The following is a 17,396-nucleotide window of genomic DNA, read 5'->3' as shown; positions in this document are numbered from 1 at the left end:
AAATGTGTTTGTCTTTGTCTATATAGACGACATACTCATTTATTCACGGAACTTAACTGATCACAAGAAACATGTCCGCCTGGTGTTACAGAGGCTACTGGAGAACAAGTTATTCGTCAAGGCAGAAAAATGTGAATTCCACCAACCATCAGTGACCTTTTTGGGGTTTGTGCTCGAGGGCGGGCAGGTTAAGCCTGCTGAGGACAAGATAAAGGCGGTATTGGACTGGCCGATTCCTGAAACTCGAAAACAGCTTCAAAGGTTTTTGGGGTTCACCAATTTTTACCGTCGTTTCATTAGAAATTATAGCCAGACGGCTCAACCTCTGACCTCTTTAACTTCGGTTAAGAGGAATTTTCAATGGACTCCCGAAGCTCAGGCTGCTTTTGACAAACTGAAGTCATTGTTTTCCAGAGCACCGGTGTTAATTCAGCCTGACCTTTCTAAACAGTTCATCCTCGAGGTTGATGCTTCGGATTCTGGCGTCGGAGCCGTCCTTTCCCAGAGACTCGACTCAGATCAAAAGATTCATCCATGTGCTTTTTTCTCTCGCAGACTCTCATCAGCAGAACAGAACTACGGTGTTGGAGATCGAGAACTATTAGCCATTAAGTTGGCGTTGGAGGAGTGGAGACACTGGTTAGAGGGAGCTGAGCACCCGGTTCTAGTCTGGACTGACCACAAGAACCTTGCTAGCATCCAGTCTGCCAAACAGGCCAATCCTCGTCAATCCAGGTGGTCCATTTTCTTCTCCAGATTTAATCTCGTTATCTCCTACAGACCCGGATCAAAGAATGTGAAACCAGACTCCCTCTCGCGCCTATACTCCGTCGATCAACCCGAGACACCAGAGCCAGTCCTCCCGGCCTCTTGTACTGTGGGAGTCGTGAATTGGGAGATCTCCGATCTCATTAACTCCGCCCTGGCCACGGAACCCGACCCAGGTAACGGTCCGGCTAACAGAACTTATGTCCCGTCTTCCGTCAGGTCCAGGCTCATTCAATGGATGCACACTGCCAAATTCTCGGCCCACCCTGGAGTCAGTAGAACCATCGCTCTCATCACCAGACGCTTCTGGTGGCCCACTCTCCACAGGGATGTAAAGGAATGTGTGCTGGCCTGCCCCATTTGTGCTAGAAACAAGGCCTCGCATCAGCCACCCTCTGGTCTGCTTCAACCTCTTCCGATCCCTTCACGTCCATGGTCCCACATTGCCATAGATTTCGTCACTGGTCTCCCCGTCTCTCGAGGTATGTCCACAATACTCACCATCGTTGACCGTTTTTCCAAGTCCTGTCATTTAGTCCCTCTCAGGAAGCTCCCCTCGGCGTTCCAGACTTCTCAGCTTCTCGTGAAACACGTCTTCAGATTACATGGCATCCCCCAGGAAATCCTATCAGACCGTGGTCCTCAATTTATCTCTCAAGTTTGGAAAGCCTTCTGTTCAGCTCTGGGTTGTAAGTCTGCTTTGACTTCAGGTTATCATCCACAATCCAACGGTCAGACCGAGCGCATGAACCAGCACCTTGAATCCACCCTCCGCTGCCTAACTTCCAACAACCCCACCGACTGGAGCCAGTATCTCCCTTGGATTGAGTACGCCCATAACTCCCAGAGATCCGCTTCCACCGGCCAGTCACCATTTCAGGTCAGTCATGGACAGTGTTGCCACAGTTACTTTGAAACAGTAATCCGACTACTGACTACTGACTACCTCTTTAAAAAGTAACTTAGTTAAGTTACTGATTACTTGCTTTTAAAAGTAACTAAATGAGATTACTTTTAGTTACTTTCAGCAGATCCCCGGCCCAGCCCTATAACATGAAAATGACCACCAGTTCTGCCAATACTCACTTTATTGACTCCAACATTTGCAAACATTTTCTGGAAATAGGCTTACTTGTTTTTTAAATGAAGAATAAATAAAAGACAGTCTTTCTTGACTTTACTTAAAATATCTTTTTCAAAAAACTCTTACAAATAAAAGTAGTACATAGGCTTAATATCCCCCCCTCCTTCAGGATAAATGAATGAACATGTAGGCCTATATTGAACATCACATTGAACCTGTAGTTGTCTAACATTAGAGCAGCAAAAATTGGTTTTAGGGAAATAAAACCATATTAAAAAAAAAATCAAAATACTCTTCACTATATTTAACTGAAATACTTATTACAAATAAAACGGTTTTGTTGACTCCCTTAAATCCAACTTAAATACTTCCTATAAAAAATAAAGTAGCTTTTCTTGGCTCAATTTGACACAAACACTTCTTTAAACAAAAACAAAATACAATAGACATTCTTGACTCCATGCATTTAACTCTGATTGAATTTATCTGTATGAATTACTGTAACACTGAAGTTATATTTAACATTTTAATGAACCTGTAGTTGTCCCACATTAGAGCAGCAAGGAGTTTTACAAAAAAAATCAAACCTGTATCTGTATTCATGACTTCACTTAGTTGTATTTATGCAAGGAACTGTGGGGTGGGGCAGGTAAACCACTGATTGTACCTCATTAACAGAAGCTTTTCAAACCTCTGGTCAGACAGTCTATTTCTTCTTGGCGTGAGTACCAAACCCTCCAGACTGAAGAGACGCTCCACAGGAGCACTGGATGGGGTTGGAGTGTTATACTTCATGAAGATCTTCTTGATGTTTGTAAACTGATGCAGGATCTGCAGATCATGGGATGAGCTCAGGTAGTTCATGACCTCCTTTTCTGCAGAGTAGGTCTCCTCTGGCTCTGCCTCAAAATTGAAGAAGTCCATCTCACCCTGGGTGACAACTGTGTTGGCCACACTGGCAGAGCTCTGTATTGGAGGAGCAGTTGCGCGGCATTCTTCGGTTAGAAGCTGTTTGACTTGCTCCCTCCTATCGGCATCTCTCAGCCACCTGAGTTTGAATTTTGGGCAGCTCACAGCTGCTAGAAGGGCATCTCTGTCTTGCAGGAGATCACCAAACCGGGTCTTGACCGCCTGAAAAATAAAAATAAATTGCTATGTTTAGGATACGTGCAATAACCTGTCTGTCTGTGTTTCTGTTTCTCTTTTCATTTTTTTCTCTTTTGTGCTGTGATGTAAATATCCCATTTGTTTGTGTATGTGTATTTATTTATTTATTTATTTATTAATTCATTTATTTTTTTTATTAAATAGCACACTGTTGAACATAATATTGGCATAAGTGAGCATTTTGACTCTCATTGTGAATGTGTATAGTGTTAAGTGGAATAGCTTAAACGTGGATCATACCTGCACTATAGCATCTGGAAGGCCTGCGGTCATGGTGGAAAGGGCATCTTTGACAGCCAGGGTCCTCTGCATCAGGACTTCCAGTGTTGGTAATAAAGTTCCATAAGGACAGTCTGCTTGGAGAATGTCCAGAGCCACAGTCAGGGGCTTTGTGGCCGTGCAGTATTCATTAAGGAATTGGTATTCTCTCTCTTTGAAGCATTTCACTCCCAGCTTTGTGCACAGAGTATTCAGCTCATTCATGGGGATTTCTGTAACCCTCTTCAAAGCATCAAAAAATGAGTTCCACCTTGTGGAGGTTGGTACCAGGAGCTTTCTTCTACTGACTTCCTCTACTGCCTCTGATGCGCTGGTGGACCTACTTGCTTTTGTCCAAAGAGCTGAGCATTTTGCTGTGCTGCTCCTGTAAACAACCTTAATGTCCGCATTAGATGTTAAATATTTTTCCACATCGTTTGTGGAAATTAGGTTGATTGTGTGGGAAGCACACCTGTGGTGTGGAGGAAGCACAATCTGCGCCTCAGCATCACTTTCATGCTCAGCTGACAAGAGTTCTGCCATAGGTAAAAACGTGACGTCATCATCGGGGTTTGGCTCTTCCTCCATCTCATCATCGCTAGACACAGCCTGGTAAACTCGAAACGCCTTAACAAAGTTCGAGCCGTTATCTGTCACTGTTGCAACCACCTTGTTCCCAATCCCATACGCCGAGTGGATGTCTTCAATTTCTTGTCCAATTACGTCATACGTGTGTCTCCCTCGCACTCTTCTGCATGCTAAAGCGGCCTTTTTACGTTCTAACGTGTCTTTACTAAGCCAGTGTAATGTCACCCCCGATGTAACTTTTATTGTTAGCTGTCCAAATATCAGCTGTTGTTGACACAAAATCGACCTCATGTAGCGCAGCCTTCAGATTTTTTTCCATCGCTTCATATTGTTTGTCCAGGTAACTAGAAAAGCATGTTCTGTGAGGCAGCTCGGTATCATTACTGGTAGGGATCTTAGATATGATGGCTCGAAACGATGGTGAGTCCACAGTATTCACAGGCAGCATTTCCTCGACCACATAATGCCCAACCATCCTGTTCAACTCCGCCCCACTTACTGGTTTTACACCGAAATCCAGCTTCCTCTGCTTGCTGGGTCTGGGACCTCCTTCACCTGTGTCTTTTGCGGGTGGGACTTGCTCCGTTAGCTTCGTTGTGCTGTGCTGTTTCTCCAGATGTTTTTTTAGGTTTGATGTCGTGTTTTTGAATGTAGACAACACTCTGTCACCAGCGCAAAGTGTACAACGGACCTTAATGTTGTCATCCTTAACCGAAATAAAATCAAAATAATGCCTGTATTTCCAGCTGCTAAAGGCGGACTTCTCTCCTTCCATGTTCATTGTTCACATCACATCTGATCTGACGAGATAGAATCTTTGATTTGATTTTGGCGCCGCGGAACAGATATGACGTACCTCGTAGATAGACAAAAAAAAAAAAGAAAAGAAAAAATGTATATTAGACCTAAATAACCCGCGCAGTAGTAACGCATGGTGTTTTATAAAAGTAACTTTAATCTGACTACTAGTTTTGGAATAGTAGTTGCGTTAGATTACTCGTTATTGAAAAAAGTAGTCCGACTACAGTAATGCGTTACTAAGTAACGCGTTACCGGCAACACTGGTCATGGATACCAACCACCACTTTTTCCCGCAGATGAAAAGGAGATATCTGTCAGGACCATCAACCAACACATCCGCCGCTGTCAAAGGATTTGGAAGGAAACCATCACTACCCTCAACAGATCATCAGAAACCACCAAACGTTTTGCCGACTCTAAGAGACGTCCCGCTCCTGAGTACACCATCGGACAGGAGGTATGGCTGTCTACCCGGGACATTCCCCTCAAGGGAATGTCTCGGAAACTGTCTCCCAGATTCATCGGTCCGTTTAAGGTTTCCCAGGTCATCAGTCCCTCCGCAGTCCGTCTCCAGCTACCTCCGAGTCTACGCATCCATCCCACCTTTCATGTATCTCAGGTCAAGCCCGTAGTCTCTAGCCCTCTGTGCCCGCCATCCGACTCCCCTCCACCCGCCCTGGAAGTCGATGGTCATCCTGCATTTACCGTCCGTCGCATCGTGGACTCCCGTCGGCGAGGTCGCGGCTGGCAGTACCTCGTCGACTGGGAGGGCTACGGACCTGAAGACCGTCAGTGGGTTCCCGGCTCTTACATCCTCGATCCTTCCCTGATCGAGGAGTACGAGCGTTCCTGCCCATCTACTTCCTCCGGACCGCCAAGGGGCGGTCGTTGAGGGGGGGTACTGTTGGAGGCTGGAGAAGTACCTCTCTTCTCCAGCAGAGTCCGCCGTGGATCCTCCTGAGCAGAGCCCTCTGCACAGCTGCTGCTCGTTACCATCATCAGGAGGACCCACTACTTAAGCTGTCTTCAGACCTTGCCTCAACGCCGCAGTGTTGAGCCAGTTGGTTAGCACCTAAGCCCAGAACCTCTGAGAACTTTGCTTGCTCTGAGATCCTGAAAGGATCCTAATCTTGTCTCTGTCTTTCCAGGAAAACCTGATCTTCCTTCGTGAAGCTCTGGAAGAGCTTAACCCACCGAGCCTGCCCTCAGAGCCAAACCTGAAGACTTCCCCTGGATTCTCTTGCGGCTCTGGACCAAGAGCTGGAAATCCAAAGTCAAGGTCAGCAACCTTTCTAGAAGCAAGACGCTGAAGCAGCTAACGGACTCAGCTAATCAGACTCTCTCCAGTTCCAACAACCTTCCTCTCCAAGATCCATTCAAGGACCCACAAGGTACAAACCAGAGACTATCAAAGGACAAACCGCTAAGAGCCCAGCTAACTAACTGTCTTCCTCACAGACTCCGGTGAACCCGTTTGCCCAGGACCAGAACCAGAACATTCTATCTTTAGATTGTATTCAATAAACTCTGTTAACTTTTCATCTGTTTCCTGTGTCGTGGTGTTCTGCATAATTGGGTCACATTCGTGTACCGATCATGACAATTACTTATTTTTTTTCCTACTTCCGACTTCTACTCATTACATTTTCACACAAGTATCTGTACTTTCTATTCCTTACATTTTTAAAACAAACGTCACTCGTTACTCTTGGCTTCGGTTTAATGTTTATAAATATTTATTTCATGTCATATGCGCCATCCAATGCAGATAATCTGTGCCATCCACATCTAGTGAAAACTAGTGTAATTGGATGAGTCATATAATGCAAACACTCATTGGTTAGCTATTCGTCAAATTAGTGCTGACGGCGCTAAAGGAAATCCTCAGAAGCAAGCAGGTGTTCTTCAAACTGCAAACGTGAATTCAGAAAAAGATGTTAAAATGTCTAAATTTTTTTGAAATAGTTGAATAATTGAGCTTTCAATTCCTATAGTGGCATCTGGCTGTTTTTTTAAAGGTTACTTTATACTTTTATACTTTAAGTAGTTTTTGGAGCACATAATTTTTCACTTTTACTTGAGTAAAGAGGTCAAGTTGATACTTTAACTTTCACCAGAGTGTTTTCAAACTGCAGTATCTATACTTCTACTTAAGTAACAAATTTGTGTACTCTTGACACCACTGGCAAATAATGATAAAATATCACCAAATCCACAGGGTTTGTTGTTGATGGTGAGAGGAAAAAAACACATTTTAATATTTGCAGGTAAATTAATTTGCTCCTATTTTATGGAGCGGCAACTGATTATTTCAGAGAGCTGAAATATATGGTTCCCCTCTCATAACTTTGGCAAATAAGGACTAAATGCTACCAAAATGACAGAATATGTTGTTGATAAAGAGAGGAATAAGCACAGTTAAAGATGTGCAGGTAAATCAATTTCATCCAGTGTTATGGAAAGGTAAGACATTATTTCAGGCAGCTTAAATATACATTCTCTCCTCTCATCCTCCCATATCTTTGGGAAATAAAGAGTAACTGTTTCCAAATTCTCAAAAATTGTTGTGTGATAGCGTAGTATACCAGACATTTCCTTAATCCAGTAATCTGTCATATTTTACAATAGAACATGATTTACCAGAAAGTCTACACTCATCTTCCCCATCAGGGCTAAACCCCTGATCTACTGGAATCCTAGATCTGTGCCTGGATAAAACCTTTTTTTGTTGCTTCTTGCACGTATTTGTCTGTCATTGTATTACCTTTTTTCTCCATTATAACTTTCTTTTTTGTGTGTGTATGGTATTTATACTGTAATAAGTTAAAAAAATTCTTAAATATTTGAGTGGCTCTGTTTTATGCAAAATATTTGTATGAAATCTTAATATGCGTTGAGAACTTCAATTGGCAATAGAGGTCAATGCAGGGTATATTTATAAATATGTCTATGACCAAGACCCTATCAATACTGTACAGTTTAGGGAATCTGGCGGGACGCCTTATGAGCCTTCATCTACCTATCATTAGTAAAAGCAGTAATGAGACCAATTTTATCTTAAACCAAGCTGACAACAAACCTGTCAAATATGTGCCAGAACAACTACATGTTCTTTCTTGCTCTGTAACAGACATCCCCGCCTAACAACCCAAAGTTGTTGTGGAAACACATTTGGTTAAAGGAAGTGGCTATGAACCCAAGAACAAAAGTGAAACTGCTTAGCACGTATTAGTTGAGAGAGCAATAGATAAAGGACTAACATTTTAAAAACTGACTACACAGTCTGCACCTTTTTGAGCTTCTCTTCATCATGGCAGGTAAGATACTTGACATTTATTTAGTCTGTTCCAATACACATACAGCAACAGTACTTGTTTTTAACACTGACATTGATATTTTCCTTCATTTTTCTGTGTATTGTCAGATTCTATTGTCTTTAACTCCTACCACCTTTAACTATCATAATATTTTATTAACATTCTGTGGGAGACAAGTATTATCTAGCTATGTTTGGTATTCTTAGGCTTGTTAAAACATTTTTCAAGTAATTCATAAAAACATACTATTTTTGTCATGTTTTTCTATCAGTGGATTCAAAAGAACACACATTTGTTACTTAAGTAGAAGTATAGATACTGCAGTTTAAAAACACTCTGGTAAAAGTTGAAGTATCAACTTGACCTCTTTACTCAAGTAAAAGTGAAAAAGTATGTGCCCCAAAAACTACTTAAAGTATAAAATATAAAGTAACCTTTAAAAAAAAACAGCCAGATGCCACTATATGAATTGAAAGCTCAATTTTACGACTATTTAAAAATATTCTCTGAGATAGGGCGAAGGATGAGGGAGGTCTTGTTGGTCTCCGTCTCCCGATACTCTCTCGCCTGTGTCCGACCTTTCAGACATTTCAACATCTTTTTCTGAATCCTACATTGTAGCATGGCATAGACAATTCAAGTTTGCAGTTTGAAGAACACCTGCTTGCTTCTGATGATTTCCTTTAGCTAACCAATGAGTGTTTGTTATATGACTCATCCAATTACACTAGTTTTCACTAGATGTGGATGGAGCCAATGATCTATATTGGATGGCACAGATGACGTGAAATAAGTATTTATAAAAGTTAAACCAGGGATAAAATCAGCAGGGTCCAAATAAAGAAAATCATCAACCAGTAAAGGTCCGGAGACATTTTTAATTATCTGTTACTTTAAACAGAATTTAACACTGAAATAAAATGAGGTGTTTATGCATTCATGTTATACATTGAATTTTTAAATAAAAAAAAGACAAAAACATAGAAAATTTTTCCATTTTAAAATCCAAAGGGTTCTTTGAAGTAGAGAACAACATTCTTTCAGTTTGGTATATAGACAATTTCCTGATTCACATATTTTATGAAACATCTGAACTCACTGTTTGTTTGTTTTTTTTTTTTTGTTTTTTTATGGCTAAATGAGATCAGTGGGCTTTAGGCTGACCTGCAAGGCTTTAAACCTGGGTTTAAATGGAGACAAAGCCATTCTCAAGCTCATAGCAAGGTGCTCATTTTGAGCCTGGATCTATATTTATTTTTGATTCTGTTCATGGTGGAGAATCCTGCTTCACAGTAGTACGATGAGCCATACTCAAAATGTTCAGGCTCTGCTCTGGTCCAGCCAGGTCAAGATGGTCAAGATGATCCACTATTGCAATCGCACCAAACAAATTACAGCATAATTCTTATAGCAAATTTCTCATCTCCATCAGCATCCGCACATATGCTGGATGCTGATGGAGATTTTTCTAATGCGTTATTTTAAATTAAGCGTAGAATTTCTGCATGTTTTGCTACTACGAATTTAATGATAATATTGTGCATGCTCTCTTAAACAGTGTTGCCAACTCAGCAACTTTGTCGCTATATTTAGCGACTTTTCAGACCCCTCCAGTGACACTTTTTTTTAAAAAAGTGACTAGAGACAAATCTAGCGACTTTTCTGGTGTCACTGGCGGCTTTTGGAGACTCTTACATGAAAGCACGTATCGTTCCTACTCTTGTCCTCCAGCGGCAGGTGCTGCCGTGGGGGGCCTCCCCCATCCCAACCCTGTTCTCCCGCTTCCGCAGGAGTCCCTCTCAGTGGTGCAGTCAGAGCCACAGCATGTTTACCCTCAGCATCCAGACTGCAATAGAACCACACGCATGCGCCAGGATTGACGGCATAGGTTGATCCTGCTGGAGTGAGCTCCCTCAGTTGCTGAACCTGCCATGTCTTTTTGTGAGGAGGCACATTCTGAGTGTTTTTACTCAAATTGTCTCTTTCTAACAATGTAATATCTCCCACAGTTTCAATAACATGCACATCACATTATGTGGCACATTATGCAAATTAGGAACTGACATCAATACAACGACTTCTAGCGACTTATGGCACAGCCAATAGCTACTTTCCTTACTGAGGAGTTGGCAACACTGCTCTTAAAGCTCAGAGGATAAGTCGGATCACAGCAATACGGGAGGAACATCGGAGGTTGTTGGCTTTCCTTTGCGCAGGAGGTCTGGAGCGCTGTGGGGTGGAGACGGAGGATGTGGGATTTCGGGGTAACAGGAGAAGCGGCGCAAGTGAAGTCCAGACGCTGTTGTCAGACAATATGTGGTAATTTGTAAATGTTTTAAATCTGGTTGTGTCCGGATTAGCCAGCAGGTGGGTCCGGATCTGGAACGCGGTCCGCTTATCCATGACCTCTGCATTAAACTGAAGCCAAGAGTAACGAGCAGTGTTAATTTCGTCAACCATGACGATGACGAAAATATTTCGTCAACGCCCCTTTTTCCCGTGACTATGACGAGATGATAACAAAAAAATAGATTCCAGAAAATGAAAATATGACGAAAACAAAAAATGATTTTCATCAACGAGACTACAACAGACGAAGTTTACGATCCATTGACTAATGGACATTAAGAAATGTAATGTAATTGTTTATGATTGTTTATGATTAATTTGTAATTGTTAATATAAGTGTTTCTTGGGCGTCATAGAAGATTATGCGTTGTTGCGCCGTTTGTCCCTACACGGCGCCTGTCCCACAGTGCCTCGTGCCCCTCAGTCGGTAGTAGCAGAGGGCATATACTCATAGCTCAACTTCGCAGTCATTGCGGATACTGGTGTGCGGTTTGTTAAACAACGCCTGGATGTATGGAGCCAAATCAATCAACGCAAAGGAAAACACCCGAGGAAGGATGCCACCAAAGAGTCTGCAGCTTCAAATTGGCAGGGAAGAACACAGCGAAAATCAAGCGACATCTGAGGAGCCAACAGCTGACATATGGAAGACGGTAAGGAACGGGTGGGCCTGTAGTAGCGGGAACGGCTGTGTTAGTGTGTGCATGGGTGCATGCATGTAAATGTATATGTGTGTGTGCGGGTGTGCATGCATCTGGCTGTATGTGTGTGTTTCTTCCTGTGCCTGTGTCTGTCTGTTTTTCTGTCATAGAAGAAAGATGTTCTACTGATAAACTGGATATTAATTGTTTAACTTTCTTCCTCCCAACTAGATACCTGACACAGTGACACCACAGCCAAATCAGAGGTTGGGGTAGGAAGGAAAGTCTGTTGCAGAGATGCACCCCCACCCCTGACGCCAAAGAGCAGAAAGCCCTGAAGAACTCAATGGCAAAGTGGATTGGGCGTTCTGGCCTCACTGCAGGGACCATTGAGGATGAAGACTTTATGGATATGATGAAACAAGATGACAAAAGGTTTTAATGTTTACAGTGTGATATATGTTAAAAAGAGAATCATTGTGTGAAGTTCTATTCTGCACAGTGTTATATAAATAAAATAGAGAAAAAGAGAAGCAGTGTGTGGTGAAGTTTTATTCTGTACAGTGTGATATATATGTTAAAAACAAGCAGTGTGTGGAGAAGTTCTATTACTTACAGTGTTGACTAAAACTGGACTAAGACTAAAATTGATTTTCGTCATTTAGACTAAGACTAAAACTAAATTGGGAAGGCAATGGCTAAATATTACTAAGACTAAAATTGATTTTTGTCATTGTGACTAAGACTAAGACTACATTTTAAAAAGCTGACGAAATTAACACTGGTAACGAGTAACGTTTGTTTAAAAAATGTAAGGAATAAAAAGTACTGTTGTAAGGAGTAGAAGTCAGAAGTAGGAGAAAAAATAAGTATTGGAGTAAAGTATTGCTACCTAAAAAGTGTACTTAAGTACAGCAACGAAGTATTTGTACTTTGTTACTTGACACCTCTGCTTTCTATATATTGAAAAGAATAGCTTCATTTGAACCAGCATACTAATTAAATTCTATAAAATATTGGTGATTGTTTTCACATTGGTTTCATTTAGGTCATTCAATTCTCTAATAAGTGCCGTTTCAGTGCCTTGCCCAGATTTAAAGCAGGACTGAAATTTTTCTAAAATGCAATGTTCATTAAGGTCACTGTTGAGCTGTATGTGAACCAGTTTCTCCCAAACTTTGGATAAAAAGAGCAATTTAGAAATTGTAAAGTTAAGAGCAGCAGCAGCTGTTTATCAGTCACGCCACCTGCACAACAAATAGATAAGTAGGTGTTTGGGGAAAGAGGCAAACAGCTGTGTCTTTGATTAATTAGGATTCTATTATGATGGAAAACCATTAAAGAGGAAGAAATTAATCAGAAAAAAATTAAATAATAATCATACTGTCTGTATTTATTTCACAGTGTTTGAACAGTTTAAAAAGTATCTGTTATCAATTAATTTTGTTTGGGCTCTGGTTTCAGACTCTTCCCCAGTATTCAGCACTAGGAACAGAGAGCATTTCTATTTTCCACTTAATTAAAATGACATGGAGCCCGCTTTTAGATCATATTTGATTATTTCAGACATTTCTGCCAGTGACGGCTAAAACTCCCATCCCCTTTGTTTATTTATAACCTATTTATTGTTTTTATTTATGCATTTTTTCATTTTCATCACTTATATTATATTTATTTTTTCTCTATATGTCCATTAACCCCTTAAGCCTGAGCACCCCCTTTCAAGGTGCCGGGAGCTATTTTACAACAATAATAACTTGTAGCTGATTAACACTGAGACTAAGGGTCCTGTCACACTTTGCTGATTTATGCCCAATGTCCAAACGCTGGCATAAGCTGAACTTTCTATGTATTTTTTTAAATTTTGGGGATAGACATAGCGCATACATAATGAGTCCAGAACTTATCTCCAACGACAAATTATGCATAATGCACGGCAGTGTAATGCCCATTAAATGATGCACAAGCAAGTGTCCTGAGGGGGCAGCAATGCACCCGGAGGTGCATTAAAAGATATATTTGATTGCGGTATTAACCTAGCTGCTGCTTACCGCCCACCAAAAAAAAAAAAAAAGAAGAAATAAAAAGATAAAAGAAAGAGAAGGAAAGGAGGTGGGGATGAAGTCTGGAGGTGAGGCCCCTTTTACACCAAAAAGCTGCTAATACACCATTATAAGATAACAGTAGCTGGTAATTAGAAACCCGTTCATTGGTCGTCTGGAACACGTCAAATAATTTGATATGCTGTGGAGATAAGTTCTTGATAAGTTACGCATAAGTTATACACAGGGTACTCATAGGTTTTGGATTAGCTGGACACTACAACTGATGAATAACTTAAACTTAACATATATCAACTATCAGGTAACTTACCTGTAAATTATGGGCCACGTATGAGCATACGCTGGCATACGTCGGGAAATTTGAACAAACCTGTCATACTTTTTTACATCCAGATAGATTTTTATAACTTGCCTCAAAGACCTGAATTTCCAAAATACCAGAAACTTTAGAAATACTTACGTTTTTAATTGAAGCTCTTACACAAATAAATCCCCTCATCAATGGCATGTTAGTAAGCAACAACACATCCACAAAGTGCTAACCTTAATTTTATATATTATAAAAAATTCACATGTTTTATTGTTTGTATAGTGTAAAAATGTCAAACATTTTCTAAACTTAGATAAGTCCAGTTTTTATATAAAATAATAGAATGTTTTGCAAGGCTCACAGGTCTGATTTACCAATCACTAAATGTTTATATTCTCAAGCTAATGTTAGATAACATCTTTTGAAAGCATCAGAAATGTATTTCATATATATCTTATAAATACTATGTTTATTTAAATTAAAATAGCATCCCCCTTAAATTAGCATCTGCTTCATAGCAAACATACAATCATTCTGGTTTTATAAGCCATAACTCGGTAATAAGGTGTTTTTATCCTGTATGAGTTTGGTTTACACTACCTTGTCTTTCAGTTGGTCAAATAACAAATTGTTTCTATAAGTTAATGCTGATCCATTTGCTTATTTGAATTATTAAATTAAAATATTATTATTTGCATCTTTATAATAATTCTCACAAGAACTTATTGTGATAGAGTGTCCCCATTGAAATGTTTTAATAGAAAATTTATAAATCTGTAAATTGGTTTAATATTTGTTATGTAATAACCATCATTCATGTAAATAAAAATAACATGTTTGTTTTTTTAGGACCAAATGAAATCAATATTTTCCTGCTGGGAAAAACTGGTATTGGGAAGAGCAGCCTGGGAAATACCATCCTGGGAGACAGTCTGTTTAAAGGAAAAACATCTCCTACATCTGAAACAGATTTGGGCCAAGCAGAGGGAAAATACATCAATGGGGTACCTATCAAAGTGATCGACACTCCTGGCCTCTTTGGCACCACCATGGATGAAGAAACACTGAAGCGTGAGATAATACACAGTGTCAAACTGTGTGCACCCAAGATTGATGCCTTTATTATCGTGCTGAGAGTGGATCGATACTCAAAACAGGAGAAGGAAATCATCAAGAAAATAGAGCAGTTTTTCTCAAAGGAGGCTCTGAAACACGCTGTGGTTGTGTTTACGCATGGAGACCAACTGGAAGATGAGATGACAATTGAGGATTTTGTTGAAAAGGATTCTGATCTGAAAAGGCTAGTAGAGAGGTGTGGCGGCAGATGCCACGTTGTTGATAACAAATACTGGAAAGAAAAGCAGGAAGGTTACAGGAGTAACAAGTTTCAGGTGGAGCAGCTTCTCAACACAATAAAAACAATGAAAAACAGCCAGGGCTCCTACACCAATATGCTTCTTGAGTTAGTGGGGGAAGAAAAGAAAAAGGGGGGGGGCTGGGGAAACATTTTGATTATTTCAGCAGGAGTCACAGTGGGAGCATTGCTGGGAGCATTTTTAGGTGCTTTTGTGCTTACAAAACTTGTACACTCTGGATTTACTTCAGCAGCAGTAGGAGCAGTGGGTGGAGCAGTAATTGGAGGTATAACAGGAGGAGCTGTAGCTTCCACATGTGCAACACCAAAGGAAGCTGTGCTGGAAACAACTGAGCAAATTATTAAGATAGGAAGTAATTTACTAATGTTGAATGCTGTTGTCAAATAAAAGACACTTACAACTGAGATCTAGAGTCAAGATCCAGAGTACTGTAAATATTTTATCATTTTTATGTTTTAGTCATTTTTCTTCAGAAGAGCTATAGCGGCAGATGAAGAACAAACTTTAAACCAAACAAACCTTTAGAGAAATACAGTAATATCAATGTGTAATTCTCATTTTATTCTTTTTGAGGTGTTTGAATTTTTGCTTGAGTTTGATACCATGAGGCTGTTTGTCCAAGTTATTAATTAGCAGTGAAGAGTGTTTTCAGCACACGATGTTAATTAAATCTTAAATGCCTTATCTCTGATGTGATGTGGGGTAAATAAAATTATTGAGCTTTTTTCTGTTTGCTTAAACTGACCAGTTTTAAGACCTTCGCAGCTTTTGCATTAATTCACAATAAATAGAAAGCTTTGTCTGAGTCAGAACAGGACTGAGCACTTGAGGTGTGGCTGTTATGATTTTCTTGCTCTTGTCTTTGCAAATACCAAATAAAGTGCAGACTAAATGATTACCACTGATCTCCCTTTATTCAACTGATGTAGCATAGGTGAATAATGTTTTACTACAACAGGGTGCCGAAGTCTTAGGTACACTTTCATAATAGATTACTGTAACAATGTATCACTGGACTTTTATGTAGTTTATAATTTTCATCAAAATAAAATGGAAAATCCTTTTTAACTAGATTTTTTATGTTCATCTTAGCCCAACCTATTGTCTTATATCATGTTACACAACACAAAGAGAAAAAATAGTTTCCTGTTCAACAGTCATAAATAAATGCATACCGTTTCCACTGTACTTGCAGATAGCTTTTCATTTTCATATTGCTATAACCCAGTGAATGGTCTAAAGATGTAATGTAGTGTACTCTATGTCCTATGTTAGGCCATAAACCATGATGAAGTTTTGGACATTGAGAACCAATGTCCATCTTTTATTTAACATGTTCACTGGAGAAGAGGAGGCAGCTTTGCTCATAAAACTGCTGAGAACTCTCTTGAAGAGGCATAAATTTGTTACAGTGGTTCGATTGAGCTGCAATATCATTGTTAAATAAATAGATGTGTGGCATATTCTAACACACTGAACAGGAAACTGGCGTTCCCTCATTTTTCCATTCTGGGCCCTGGTATCAAAAATGATCCTTTATGTTCTTCTAAAACACCGGTTCTGTGTGGATACACAGTTTGAATAACCCAATATTTTTGCAGTGACACCTAATCTTGTCTCCATGTAGAACGGACCTGAAGGAACAGAGGTGTCAATGTTAAGAGTTTATTTACAAGGACCAGATAGATAGTGTGTTAATGCAATCCTCATATGCTCAGGTCTTCTCATCTATCAGTTCAAACTTTAGCTCATATGTAGCTTTCACCTTCAGCCTTGTCTTAGCTATAGTTCCTTTTGGTGGGAAGACATACCCAGTCTCAGACTGGTAATCTGTGTTACCAGGCATTTACCCGTTGGGCCGGTCCTAATTTCAGTGTGCGAGGGCCGGCCCTCGTTAAATCATACTGGTCCCATCAAAGTCATTTCCTTCTGGGATTATTAAAGTATCTGATTCTGATTTCCTCTCCCTCTCCAGCCGAAGCATCTGACAATAAGTAACCAATTAGTTAAAAAAGTAATACCATGTTAACTACCTAAATGATGCATGCAGTAGACATGTTCACAAGTCATTTTTTGCAGGTCCAAATCAAGTCTCAAGTCTAAAGTAGGCCTTTTGCAATAATAAATTAATCGCACAATAAATTCTAATCACATGATTAATTAAAATAAGTTTAATAATTTGCGTGCTTTCTTGTTTCTCCTTGTGTTTTCATCTCCTTCACTGAGACGGTATAGCTTAAAGGTCGCTATTATATCTATGGAATCATCATTATCTTGAACTGGTAAGTGAAAAATACAATTAAAAAAAACATGCAAAAACATTTTTCCAGGTATAATTTGCATCTTTATTTTTTCTTTCAAAAACAACTATTTTCTTACAGTATTTAACTGACATTTGTGGTTACAACTTTTTCTTGTTTTAGCAGTAAATGTCTGCTCTTTTATTTTTAAATGAAAATGAGGGCTGTGAAGAAAACCAATCACAATCCTGCCCTTTTATAAATATATATGAGGTTAGCAACTACAAGAAATAAAGAAAAACTCTAAATGAATAGCAGGGCAATAACAATTCTTCCATAAAAGAAACATTGCAGCAATACCTTTTTGTAACTTAATGCCCTGGAACACACAGAACCTAATTAAATGTCTAGGTGTCTTTCAGCGAACCAACACA

The 17,396-nt window shown here is 39.8% G+C and overlaps 2 protein-coding genes across 2 annotated transcripts; one reads left to right on the top strand and one right to left on the bottom strand.

Annotated features, from left to right (window-relative positions):
* Window positions 1-2,444: 2,444 nt before the first annotated feature.
* LOC119778826 lies at window positions 2,445-4,156 on the bottom strand. The gene is made up of 2 exons (XM_038278212.1): window positions 3,260-4,156; window positions 2,445-2,983 (listed from the first exon to the last, which is right to left on the bottom strand). Exons 1-2 carry the CDS (start codon window positions 4,154-4,156, stop codon window positions 2,474-2,476), a joined length of 1,407 nt encoding a protein of 468 aa, XP_038134140.1. The 3' UTR covers window positions 2,445-2,473.
* Window positions 4,157-7,903: 3,747 nt separating this feature from the next.
* Window positions 7,904-15,464, top strand: LOC119778828 (GTPase IMAP family member 9-like). Its single transcript, XM_038278214.1, has 2 exons — window positions 7,904-7,983; window positions 14,196-15,464. Exons 1-2 carry the CDS (start codon window positions 7,977-7,979, stop codon window positions 15,107-15,109), a joined length of 921 nt encoding a protein of 306 aa, XP_038134142.1. The 5' UTR covers window positions 7,904-7,976; the 3' UTR covers window positions 15,110-15,464.
* The last annotated feature ends 1,932 nt before the right edge of the window (window positions 15,465-17,396 follow it).

The sequence above is a fragment of the Cyprinodon tularosa genome, unplaced genomic scaffold (genome assembly GCF_016077235.1).
Source record: "Cyprinodon tularosa strain WSP-4 unplaced genomic scaffold, ASM1607723v1 ctg1396, whole genome shotgun sequence".
Lineage (NCBI taxonomy): Eukaryota > Metazoa > Chordata > Actinopteri > Cyprinodontiformes > Cyprinodontidae > Cyprinodon > Cyprinodon tularosa.
This window is presented reverse-complemented; position numbering and strand designations above follow the sequence as displayed.

What these genes read in the sequence shown, in the direction of transcription:
- LOC119778826 (XM_038278212.1), bottom strand. Translation starts at nt 4,156, where the DNA reads ATGAGGTCGATTTTGTGTCAACAACAGCTGATATTTGGACAGCTAACA. An exon ending in TTCCAGATGCTATAGTGCAG is followed by an intron (nt 2,984 to 3,259) that starts GTATGATCCACG and finishes TTTATTTTTCAG; the next exon opens with GCGGTCAAGACCCGGTTTGG.